Source organism: Myotis myotis, unplaced genomic scaffold, assembly GCF_014108235.1.
Source record: "Myotis myotis isolate mMyoMyo1 unplaced genomic scaffold, mMyoMyo1.p scaffold_m19_p_3, whole genome shotgun sequence".
NCBI classification, from domain to species: domain Eukaryota; kingdom Metazoa; phylum Chordata; class Mammalia; order Chiroptera; family Vespertilionidae; genus Myotis; species Myotis myotis.
In genome coordinates, this window is record NW_023416335.1 from 22730924 (window position 1) to 22744413 (window position 13490).

At 41.0% G+C, this 13490-nt stretch overlaps 1 protein-coding gene across 2 annotated transcripts in view; it reads left to right on the forward strand.

Moving 5' to 3' along the window:
• Positions 1 to 13490, forward strand: part of IDO2 (indoleamine 2,3-dioxygenase 2) — a 45379-nt gene that overhangs the window by 11863 nt on the left and 20026 nt on the right. For both annotated transcript variants that reach the window (XM_036301962.1, XM_036301963.1), the window contains 3 exons: positions 5827 to 5946; positions 9327 to 9445; positions 12213 to 12227. In XM_036301962.1, coding sequence (XP_036157855.1) covers positions 5827 to 5946; positions 9327 to 9445; positions 12213 to 12227 — 254 coding nt within the window. The remainder of the gene's footprint in view (positions 1 to 5826; positions 5947 to 9326; positions 9446 to 12212; positions 12228 to 13490) is intronic.

A 13490-nucleotide genomic window follows, 5' to 3' on the forward strand; every position in this document is an offset into this window, starting at 1 on the left:
GAGACACTGTCTCTGGTGCCTATAAAAATGGCAAACCAAACCAAAGAATTTATTTTCCTGCCACATAAAACGCCCATTAACATGACCAAAAGAATACAAAAAGAAGAAAAAGGTAAGAAAATATCTGTAGTGCAGGAAAACAAGGTAAAATTAAGATAAAATTTTAAGAATGTACATACCATATTAAACAAATCATAGTGATCTACAAATGAGTGTATAGTACCCATGCAGAGCACTCAACCAAAGCAAGAAGAAGGCCCCCTCCCACCCTCACCTCTGGGTGCCTCTCTCTCCCATCTCAGTACCAGGGCACAAAATCAAGAGGGAGTCCAGGACAGTCTGCAGGAAGACAAATTCAAGTTCAGCTTGTGAACTGCATAGTCCTTTGTACCAGGCTTTCCTCAGGCTTTTAGTTGATTAAACTGCCATAAGTAAAACAAAGGACTTACTCAAGTGGTGCTCCTTATGTATTAACTGTCAATGAGAAAAGGCCAAGAGTGTCCTGCTAACTTTTGTCCATTGAAAACGTGGGAATTGGGGAAACAGCTTCAGCACAAAAGTGAGATTAATCCCCTGACACTTCCACTGGGCTGAATAGTGTCTCTTTAAAAATCACGTTTCCTCAAAATCTGTGAACAAGAAATTAATTGGACATAAGGTCTTTACAGATGTAGACAAGATCATATTGCATTAGGGTGCATGCTAAATCCACTAAGACTGGTATCGTTAGAAGAAGAAGGGAATTTGGACACAGACACACAGGGAAGAACACCACATGAAGACAGAGGCGTAGATTGGAGTTGGCATCTACAAAATACACCGAGTTGCTGGCAATCACCAGAGACTAGGAGACAAACAATGGAGCAGCTCCCCCCCCCCCCCCGAGCCTCCAGAGGAACCAACCTTACAAACACCTAAACTTCAGATTCCTAATTGTGGGAGAATCAATTTTTGCTATTTTAGCTTCCCAATTTGTGTGCATTTGTTAAGGCAGCCGTTGGAGACACTCTTGGCAGTCTCTATACTTCTAATTACTCACAAAATGTCTAACTAGATAAGACCACTTTTAAGAGACTAAGTAATTTGGAAATCAGTCATGAGAAGCAAATGTAATGGCTTCCAGGACCATACATGAAGCTACATACTCAAATATTTGTCCTCTTGTGTCCTTTACTTGGCACAGGCAACATAATAAGTGAATTTCCTGCTTGGATCTCACATTACTTTAAGGCCAACTACTTATTCTTAGAAATCTGTGTCTTGGTTACAAATAATAATCTGTACTAATAAAAGTCTAAGTGGTCCTCACGTGTGACGTCATCACAAGATGGCCGCCACAAATATGGCCTCACGCACAGCAGAGGTGAGGTCGGGTGGCTGCTCTGCCCAGTGAGGCCTGGGGGTCCCATGGCTCCACGTGGCGTGGAGGAGGCCAGTCCTGGAGGAGGAGGTGGGCCGCAGCAGGGGAGGGCAGTTGGGGGCCATTGAGCCATCAGGGGAGGGCAGTTGGGGGTGATCAGGCTGGCAGGAGAGGGCAGTTGGGGGTGATTGGGCTGTCAGGGGAGGGCAGTTGGGGGCAATCAGACTGGCAGGGGAGCAGTTAGGTATCAATCAGGCCAGCAGGGGAGCGGTTAGGGGTGATCAGGCAGGCAGGTAAGGAAGTGGTTAGGAGCCAGCAGTCCCAGATTGTGAGAGGGATGTCTGACTGCCAGTTTAGGCCCGGTCCCACAGGGTTTGGGCCTAAACCAGCAGTTGGACATCCCCTCAGGGGTCCCAGATTGGAGAGGGTGCAGGCTGGGCTGAGGGACACAGCCCCCTCCTATGCACAAATTTTGTTCACTGGGCCACTAGGTATAATAACAATAATAATAATAATAATCTTCTTCCAGGAAAATTTGCTCTCCACACCCTCCTGCCATAAAACACTACAGTCAACTGACTTGCTCACAGGAAGCTAGGACACTGGAAACATTATTAGGGAAGCTATATCAGCTACTAATCCTAATAAAACTCACCTCCATTCCTGAACACAAATAAATAAGCCCAAATTATCAAAAGTTATGCAGAGAATGAGTGAGTCAAAGAGCAGGAGGAAGGAACTGGACATTTAGAGCCAATGACCTCCAATCCAAAACAAAATATGAGATCAATGCTTTTAAAATTTTAATGTAATTAATTGAAAATCATTAATTAAGAATTAATTGATGTCTAAGTAATTACATTTACTTCATAAAAATAAGTGAAGTTAAAAAAAATAAGTGAAGTTGCTACATAAAAGAAACTATTGGAAAACAAAGAAACAAATAAAAACAAAAGTGAAAACCCAAATAAATTAGAAAAAAAAAATAGTAATTTAGGGAATTCCTTGAAAAATTGTATACAGTATAAAGCAAAAATGAAATGCCAGTCATCAGAAAAATAAAAATATGTGAAAAAGAGAAATGAATGATTCAAATTTCATAAAATAGAGTTCTCACAAAGTAGTGTAGGTGGGGGGAAAGGGAAGCTGTAAGCATATAAGAATAACATTTTTAAAAATATCAATTAATTAATTCTATTAGAAAGACAATGGGGGTAAGAGGGCACCCAGACATGCTGGTGAAATTTCTTATTTTCTAGATTACAAAGGAAAATTTGCAAATTTTAATCATGAAATAATAAAACTGGGTTACTTACAGAATAACATAAGACTCTTTATAATAGTATTAAAAGACGATTTAACATTTATTTGAATTGCTATAATTTAAAAAAAATCTGGCAATACCAACTACTACTGAAGATATGTACAGAAAGAGACTCTCATTCATGTTGCTGGTGGGAATGCAACATGGTACAGATACTTTGGAAGACAGCTGGCAAATTCTTATAAAATTAAACATAGATTTACCGCCTGACCCAGCAATCACACTCCCAAGTATTTAGCCAACTAAACTGAAAACTTACGTTCATGGAAAACCTTGTGTGTAAACGTTTATAACAATGTTATTAATAATCACCCAAACTGGAAACAACCAAGATGTACCTCAACAGGGGAATGGTTAAACTGAGTGCCATGGACTAAATGTTTGTGTTGCTTCCAAATTCATATGTCAAAACTCCCATGTGATGAGGAGGTGGGACCCTTGGGAGGTGTATTAGTCAGGGTTCGTCCAAGAAACAGAACCAAAATGTGGCTAAAACAAATTGAGATGCAAAATACTGGATATTGAAGACTTACTAGAAAAAAAAGGGACTATTAAATATCTTATTATTTTTCTATTGACATTGCATTTATAATATTGTAAATATATTGACATAGACAAAAATATTTTTTATTAAATTTCACCTTGTTTGTTTTTACTATTTTTAAAATGTGTCTTTTAGAAAAATCAAAATTGCACATTGTGGCTTCCCTATTTGTGGAGGCAGACAGTACTAACTTGAGAGAGCAGGGCTGCGGTCAGAAGAAGGGAAATAGCACCCTGGCTCAGTGCCCGCTGGCTCTGTCAAATACCTTATCCTCTCTGACTCTGGGTTTGGGGAAAGGGAACCACCCTGCATGAGAAGTTTTTAGCATTGTGCCTTCAACGCTCTTTAGTAAGAGTCTTAGAATAAATACTTAATAAATAAATGCCATTATAATTCTCAGGCTGGTTCCAGTTAAAATGCAACATCTCAGCTCCCCCCCCCCCCCCCCCCCACACACACACACACACGCACGGGCACCTTAAGTAGGCAATTTTATCTCAGAGCCAGTTTCTAAGAGAAAGAAACACACTCAGACAGGTTAGGAAAGGCTGCCCCCTAGTGGACAGAGAGAGAAGGATTCCGTCAGAGAGCCCTGAGCGCGAGCTGCCCCTGGGCCTGGGTGGGTCCCAGCTCACTTGGGGTGTCTGTAACTTGAAAGCAAACCCTAGACACTCGCCGCTGCTCCTTCAGGGGGTTTCTTCGGACCCAGGGGAGGGGCACCAGAGAAGATCTAGACAGGCTGTGTCTAGGGTTGGGGAGGGGATGGAAGAAGGAGGCAAGCTGCGTGCGCTGTGCCCGCAAGTGGAGCTCAGGGTCCTCGGTGTCAGCCAAAGCAGGCGGGGCCGGCCCAGGCAAAACCAATAAACTGGCGATATCTGTTTGGGTATTGCTGATAGTGGTAACTAACTTCTGTACAGGGTGTTGCTTCGATGAGGACACCACCTGTGTGACCCGGGAAGGAAACGGGGAGGGAGAGGTTCAGAGACCTAGCTAGGGTCACCGGGGGTGTGGAAACAAGGGCTGGACAATCATTTGGCCCAGCTTAGCTACCTCCCTCTAGGAATGTGGTCAAATTCCGAAGTCCATAGGACCTCTTTTGGTTAGGATCCACAGCTGGTTAGATCTCAGCCAGGAAAGAGAGAACAAATAGGATCTGACCTCTGACTAAGGAGGTGAATAGCCTTGGCCTCACCCCAGGAGCAACTGACATAGGTCCACCAGCTCAACAGGCTGGGAAAACCTTACTGCCCGCAGCACAGGGCTGTTTTAGGGCTAAAGATACCAAGTAAGCATGGGTGCTTTTATTCATTAATTTTTAAAAAATATATTTTATTGATTTTTTACAGAGAGGAAGGGAGAGGGATAGAGAGTTAGAAACATCGATGAGAGAGAAACATTGATCAGCTGCCTCCTGCACACCCCCCACTGGGGATGTGTCCACAACCAAGGTACATGCCCTTGACCGGAATCAAACCTGGGACCTTCCAGTCCCCAGGCTGACGCTCTATCCACTGAGCCAAACCGGTTATTGCTATTCATTATTTTTTTTTAAATTTATGATTTAAGCTTTTACTTGGGAGAGATACAACCTAATTATTTGAATAAATAATAAAATAAAACCTCATTATTTGAATACTCCATAAATTGCATAGGAATGACAATTAGATACACAATTCATTCTCTCGGTGATAAAATAAATTTTGCTAATAAAATACTAGTAAATCTTAGCAAAAAGGAGGGTTGAGTTGTTCCTCCCACTTCCGATAAAATATTTTTCAGTATCTATTTAAAAAAAGTTATGGTTGAGAGTATTACAGGTATCCCCTATTTTTCCTATGTTGCCCCCCCTGCTCAGTTCCCACCCCACCCTAGGTCTTCAACACACTATTGTTTGTGTCCATGGATTATGCATATATGCATTTTAATTATTTGGTTATTCTCTGCCTGACCCCCTCTCCCCTTCCCTCTGAGATCCATCAGTCTGTGCTATGCTTCCATACTAGCAGAGGTGCCTGGTTTGTAAATGATGTGATTGTACTCGTAAAAGCAGCCACTGAAGCCCTGGCCAGTATGTCTGAGTTGGATGAGCATCATCCAGGACACCAAAAGGTGGAGGGATGATTCCTGGTCAAGGCACATGCCTAAGATTTCAGGTTTGGTCCCCAGTAGAGGTGTGTAATGGAGGCACTGATCAATGTTTTACTCTCTCTCTTCCTCTTCTTTTCTCTCTCTAAAATCAATTAAAATATATTTTTCAAAACGTTGCCATTGAGGACTCCCATGTAATAAATGATCTTAGTCAATTTAATTATTTTAGGTAACCAAGTGGTCATCTCAGTGATGGAGACCAGTGTCCGGCACAACCATGGGCACAATTCAGGGACTTGGGTGGGGCTGTTAGGTACTTGCAGAACAATATCATTTGGACTGCCTCCTCCTATCCTGCAGTGTCCTGGGATCAGGGGAGAAATGGGTGTGCATGGTTCTTGCATTGAAGTAGAACCCATTCCTTGTACCCAAAGAACCCTTCAAGCCACAGAACCCTTGTGCTCCTCCCATGCCCTGCAACTGACCATCTCTGGAACTTCTCTTGAACAGATGCCCCTCCTGAACTGCCAGTTTCTCAAGGGTTACAGGGAACGGCGCCTAGCTCACCTGGTCCTGAGCTTCATCACCATGGGATATGTCTGGCAGGAAGGAGAGGCACAGCCTGCAGAGGTAAAGGGTAAATTGATGTCTGTCTGGTCATGGGGTAGGTCTGCTGCACCTAGAACATGCTGTCTGCTTGGCACCACAGTGTTTTTCTGGAAAATGGGTCCTTTCTGGTTCTTTTCTTTGGGTGTCAGTTGAAGGGGCAAAGAGCCTATTTCAATGAAAGATGGCCTCCTCCTGACTGAGAGGTTATTTTTTTTAGAACTGGTAGCCCTTTTATTACATTTTGAATCTATTTTTTCTCTGTCACCCACTTCCAAGAATGTTTGAAAAGTTGCATTTGAAAGCAAGTTTGAAATCTCATAAAAACTTACTGATAGCTCACATCTGACAGCATTTTGTACTGCTAATACATCAATCACTTGTCTTGGTCAGTTTTCACAGTCCCATAAGGCAGATATATCTAAGCTGTGTCCAATTTACAGACAGCTGAGGACCATGAAAGTCCAAGGTCAGATGGCCAGTTTATGGAAAGTCCAAGGCCAGACTCCAAACTGTTTAATTTCACTAATGTCAACTCCTTCCTCCAGAGCAGTGGTTCTCAGCCTTGGCTGCACAGTAGAATCACCTGGGAATCTTTTAAAAATCCTGACTTCTGGGCCTCATCCTCCGGAAATTCTGTTTCTTTGTGACTAATGTTGTGGCCCCACCCCATCACAAAGAAACAGAATTTCCGGAGGATGAGGCCCAGAAGTCAGGATTTTTAAAAGATTCCCAGGTGATTCTAATGTGCAGCCAAGGTTGAGAACCACTGCTCCAGAGGCACACGTTGACATTTACAACACAACTGCTTGCTCTCTACCAATTATTGGTTTGACTCTTAACAATTCATGTAAATCTCTTCTGGATCTTTACATAACATTTTACAGTTTCAGCCTGAAACTTGAGACATGAAATCTCTGAGCTCCACTAATTATAGTATAAAAGATGACTGCTTTTCATATTATATAAATGCATCTTTTCCAAAAATCAGGGAGCTGCTCATGTTCCAGCATTCCATGGTCAAGGGAATGGCCTATACCTGTTTTGTTTGTCTGGTTAATTCTACCTCTTATCTTTCAAGTAGGTGCCTGAGACTCCCTGTGAGAATAAAAAAAGGAAAGTGACAAAGCAAAGTATAGAGCTGCTTTAGATTTTTTAAGATATATACTTTTTATTGATTTCAGAGAAGAAGGGAGAGGGAGAGAGAGAAACATCAATGATGAGAGAGAATCATTGATAGGCTGCCTCCTGCATACCCCCTGCTGGGGATTGAGCCTGCAAGCCTGGCACTTGCCCTTGACCAAGCATTTCCCTTGACCGGAAACAAACCTGGGACCCTTCAATCTACAGGCCAATGCTCTATCCACTGAGCCAAACCAGCTGGAGTTGCTCCAGTTTCTTTAAGTGTCAGTATAACTTCCCATAAGCAGTAGCCTGAGGTGACCTCTGAAAATGGTTTGCTGTTCACTTGACCCAGAAAATCCCACAAAGTCATGCCAATCAAGAGATTCAAATCTTCATGTTCACTTTAAGAACACTCATGAAACTGCCCAGGCCATCAAGGGTTTCATATCCAAAAGCCACCAAGTATCTGTCACTTTACAGAAGCAACGTGTACCATTCCATCCTTACAATGGTGGAGTTGGCAGGTGTGCTCAGGCCACACAGTGGGGCTAAACACAGGGTCTGTGACTAAATGCTGAATTTGAGGATATAGATGTAGATTCTCTGGTTATTGAGAAAATCTAGGTGAACAGAGCTCCCAAGATGCAGCGCAGAACCCACAGAGCTCCTGGGTGAGGAACCCCCATCAAAGCTCTCCCTGCCACATGGGAAGGATTCTTACTGAAAAAGGGAAGATTGTTCCTAAACCAGAAGAGGAGGCTGCATAGAATAAAAGTACATCCCAGAAGAAATGGGAGAGACAAAACTTATGGCCCAGGAATACTTTAGCATAAAATAAATGTTAATAAAAGTCAAATAAATGTCAGTACATATAGCTTTTAAAAAAGTATGTGTCTATTGTTAGAAAGTTTGATATCTAGGGCCACAATAGAACATTCCAATTAGGTTTCCCTCCCTTGCCTGTTCTCCAAACCATAATGTTACATCAGAGAAGGGGTAGAGAAGGGTGACAGGTGATGGAGTCTCCAGCTTCGAGGAGGGTCCATGTATTTTCAGGCCCCATGAGCCCCCTACTCTCCAGCCTCAAATCCTATCTTACTTTTTTTTTGTATCTTCTCTGACTTTTCAGCTAAGTAGAAACCTCTCTTCTGCACTGTCCTCCTCATCTCCTACCTCCTGAGGAAAGCTGATCTACGTTTGCATTTTTAAACTCTTTAAAGCTCTTTGTTGCTTCTACCTAAGAAACAGTTCTATTCCAAGTCTATTTATAAATATTATAGGGAAAAACAAAGGCAGAAGCAAGGCTTCTAAGTAGATATTTCTATTTTAAAGGTAAATAAAAATGGAAGTGGGAGCAAGGAACCCAAAGGATGTTCTTTTGGATCTAGACTAGCCTTGTCCACAGATAGATCTGAGTTGCTTTCCTGGATTTGGGGGGCAGAGTGTTCCTCAGGTAATTCAGGGGTCGAATGGGAACTGTTTTGAGGTTACTTATTTGAAGTTGTTATTGGGTTTGACTTATGAAGTAACTAATGGAATCAGTGACCACACATAAACACACATATACATATATGTGTGCACACATACAAATATATAAAAGCCTAAGTGACCAGAAGACCGAACAACTAGTCGCTATGATGTGCACTGACCACTAGGGGACAGATGCTCAATGCACAGGATCAGGCTCCCTCCTATCTGGATCGGGCTTGTGGGGATCGGGCCAAAACCAGCTATCTGACACCACCTGAGAGGTCCCGAATTGCAAGAGGGCACAGGCCAGGCCAAGGGACCCCACCAGTGCACAAATCCATGCACTGGGCCTCTAGTACATATATATGCTTTTAGTTTTATACACACAAATGTACATATATCTACATACCTATACATATAAATAGACAGCTAGGTAAATCGATAGATTCATATAGATTTTATACTACTGCTCATTACTTCAGCCCCAATTTATGCTTAAACACTTGGTAATGCCCTTTTATGCATAATTAATATTTAGATATTATTTTATACTACATTATATGTGTGCACGCCAATCTTATACTTTTCCACATACATTTCAGATTGTACTCATAAACAATATATTCACTAAATTGTTAACAGAAAAAACTTGAGAGTGAGGTGTGCATGTAGAGATCACTCAGATAATCCCAGTTTATCCCCAAGTCGTTTCTCTACCACAGGATTGCTGAAATAAAAGATAGCCATAATTACCTCCCCTGCTGCACTCTTTCTAGGATGTGCTCATTGTCAGGATTTATATCTGATAGGTTCTGCCAAGAAACCTTGCCCTTCCCTTTGTGGAAGTCTCCAGGGACTTGGGGCTCCCTCCCATCCTGGTCCATGCAGATTTTGTGTTGACAAATTGGACTACAAGGAATTCTGAAAGGTAAGAAAGGAGAGAGTGCTTTGGATTTGAACAGATGGAAACAGAGTAATGGACAGTCTTGTGACCTGATAGAAAGCTCCTGGGTTGTTTAGCTATTTTGTAATTAAAGATGTTCATATTTATTGTCTGCCATATGGTTGCAGAAAAGAGATGAACTTGAATACATGTTCAAAAATCACAGGTCCCAGAAATTTCCTCTCAACCCACATTGACTGCATTAGCGCAGACCACTTTCATTTGTTTGCTTCCATATCAAATTTGCAGTTCTCAACCAGACCTTAAAGCTCCTGCATATTCAGGTTTCAATCATTCTCTAATATGTCCTCCATTCAAGACAATTTAGGACCAGGAATGCAGTAAATGCTCTTTATATAGAGATTACAAATGAATGATTATGTATGAATTGAAAGTAGGTACTCTAGGTATGTCAGATTAAAAATGTGATTGCCCAGCCAGTGTGGCTCAGAGGTTGAGCATTGACCTATGAACCAAGAGGTCATGGTTTGATTCCTGGTCAGGGTATATGCCTGGGCTGAGGGCTCAATCAGCAGGAGGCAGCCGATCAATGATCATCTCTCATGTTCTAACTCTAAAAACATATTTAAAAAACATATTTATTTGATTAATAATGCTATCTATCCCCACTAACTAGCATCATTCTTTTTTAAAAAACATATACTTTATTGATTTTTTATAGAGAAGAAGGGAGAGGGATAGAGAGTTAGAAACATCGATGAGAGAGAAACGTCAATCAGCTGCCTCCTGCACACCTCCTACTGGGGATGTGCCCGCAACCAAGGTACATGCCCTTGATCGGAATTGAACCTGGGACCTTTCAGTCTGCAGGCCAATGCTCTATCCACTGAGCCAAACCGGTTAGGGCAAGTAGATAGGTTGAGGTTGAGGATATTGGCATTTATCTAAAGAAAAGTAGAAGGAGTTTTAAAAACAAGGAATTCCAATAAATAGAATGGGGTGCAAGCGGTGAAGTATTTTTTAAAAATATTTATTGTTGAAATTATTACATATGCCCCCTTTGTTCCCCATTGACCCCTTCTAGTCTGCTCCTGGCCCCCACTCTAGGCCTTCACCACACTATTGTCTGTGTCCATGGTTATTTATATAAGTTTCCCTTTGAATTTATTTTTATAGCCAAATTTATTTCAGGCCATAGATGCAAGAAACAGCACTTTTGTGACTTATGAAAATGGCTAAAGGGACATTTAAGTTAGATGTGAGGAAGACTTCCTTAGTATAAAGGCATGGGTAAATACAGGATTGCCAGACATGATGGGAATCTGTTTTAAAGAATTAAGTGCTTATGAGCCCTTAATTAGCTCAGTTGATTACAGCATCGTCTTAATATGCCCAGATTGCAGGTTTGATCTTTGAATCAATGAATGCATAAATCAGTGTAACAAAAAAATCAATATCTCTACCTCCCTCTCTCTAAAAATTAATTAAAAATATTTTAATTGATTAAATAAAGAACATCTATATATATATATATAAAAGGCTAAGTGACCAACTGTCCATTGTCTGACTGATTGACTAACCAGCCAGTACATATGACGCGCACTGGCAACTTAAAAAACAAACATTGACTTGCACATGTGCGATACATATAAAGCCCTTGCTGGCGCCAATCGCACGTGTGTTTTAATTTTATAATACTGTGTTATATATACTATTTTGACATGTAATGTTTTGCAGTAATGTAATTACCACACGAATCTTTCTTCTAATTAATTTTCTTACAGTGTGCACGGATCTGTGCACTGGGACACTAGTAGCTTAATAAAAAAACACATAACTTTTAAGACTAATTTATGTGGGCCATCTCATCTGTGTAAGGACTTCTGAGCCCTGGAATTTTTCTACAATTATTAATTACAATCTTTGACAAATTATGCTTTAATAACAAAAATTGGTGACCAATATTCCCATGGGAAGGTGATGAATCTGGCTCAGAATTTGAACAGAAAGAAAAAAAATAAATAGAGGTGAAGAAATTATTCTGTTCAAGACATTGAATATTTAATAATAAACTAAATCTCTGATTCAAAGAGAAAAAGAGGAGTAGGGAAAGTTAAAGGGAAAAAAAATGGCTAGACCAGGAAGTTAAAGTCAAGAAAACAACAACAGAAAGCTAATTTCTCAGTGGGCAAGAATGCAGGGCTAGTTTAATCTCAGAGAGGCAGAGACAATCCCGGGTTCAGTGGTGATTCTTCTTGGGAATTATTTTTTTGGTCTCTCTTAATATGCCTCGCACAACACAAAGTACAATGAAGAAATGAAAGCAAAGTACAGCCCAAAGTGGTGAAATAACAAACCAAAACAGTATATGAGAAATGTCAGAGTGACACAAACAGTAAACCCTTCAGAATTTCAAAGACATTACATCATTGCAGACTTTAAAAATCAGGGAAAAGCTTGGCGAGAGGTTGGAACTAGATCTAAAGTAGATATTAAAAGGTGAGTTGGAATAGCATATCTACAACAAAAATTGGGTTTGTGATAATTGCAAAAATATAAAGGGACCAAGATGATTTATCACACTACTACAAATTAAATGTTCTGGGGCTGATACAAGAGTTGAGATTTGGCTCGCCTTTTGTTGTCTAGTCATAGCTGTGTAAGTGTGTGTGCATTTGCACATTAGAGTGTATGTCTGTATACATGTGACCCTAGAAGGATGTCTACAAACTGATTTATTCTTTTATTTTCTTTTGTTGTTTGTGATTGTCAATAACTGAAATTTTACAAGGCCCTTGGACATCAGGTAAGTTCTCAGAAATCTTTCAATCACTTGAGAATTTATGCTAACTTTAAAAGATTACAGCAAAACAAGAAAGAAGCATATCAAATTGTATGTATAGTATATAAGCTATATACAAATGCATACAAAAATAAGGCTAGAAAGAAAGGGGCCAGAATTTATCAAGGGTTGCCTCTTATATGGGATTAGGGGATTATTTCTTTTTTAACTGGATTTTCCAATCTGTACATAATAAAACAAGTAAAGTGCAATGCAAGGAGAAACTTTACCAATTCTTTTATGATTTGGAAAAGATCTCTCATTTCACCATAACTTTTAGGAAGGGTAAATTACAGGCAGTAACTGCCACAGCTACAGAAGAATTCCTTTGAAATATTATGTCGCCTGGACTGCAACTCCTGAGGCAGGTCTGGCCCAGACATCCTTAGGCTCTTTTTTCTCCGGAGAGCAGAGTCCGCCTCTAACTTGATTGACATTGCCTCTCCCATCACCAAGCCTCAGTTCAATAAAGGGGCTCAGGAAATTGAGGGACGGAGGGGTGAAGACACCGTTTCTTACACTAATGTAACTGCTGGAACAATGGTACTCTTGACTGTTTTATTTTCTGTTTGTTTTCCTTTCTTCTCATGCTTAAGCTATTAGAAGCAGGAGTGGTTTATGGAGTAAAGTTTCTAAGTTTTGTAGATTGGCTCTATATCTGGGATATTGGAATCCATACGGTCACAGGTCATTTAAAAGTGATTCCTCTGTACAGTCTTCTAGCTCTCACCCCATCATACAAAGCAACACAACAATGATTGATTAGAAAGATCACTAGCGTGAGTTATGAAACTATTCCCCACCTGGTCCTGTGACTAACAGGCAATGTGACCTTGAGCAAGGTATTTGCTTCTTTGGGTCATATCCATAAAAACACAATAACATCAAAAACAGGGAGCAAGGCATTAGCTGCTGCCTGTGGTCACTGTAGCTCTAAGACTCTGCTCCTGACTGGAATGGTGTGATGGGCCATAGATTGGTCCTGGGAAGAATCAGAATGACCTGCCCACTCAGGCTTCAGCTGTTCCTTTTGGGGGATGGTCTGGGACCATCAGGCCATGCTGGACTCTGAGAGTCCTCAGAGCAGGTGAACTTGGGCTTGAGTAGATCTGTTCTCTTCCCTTCCTGAATGTTGCTGAAGGGAGATGCTCATCCGTGGGGCCTCCCTATAGAGAGAAGTGTTCACCAGCTCTGCTCTGCGCTTACAGTTGTCTAACTCTGAGGGGA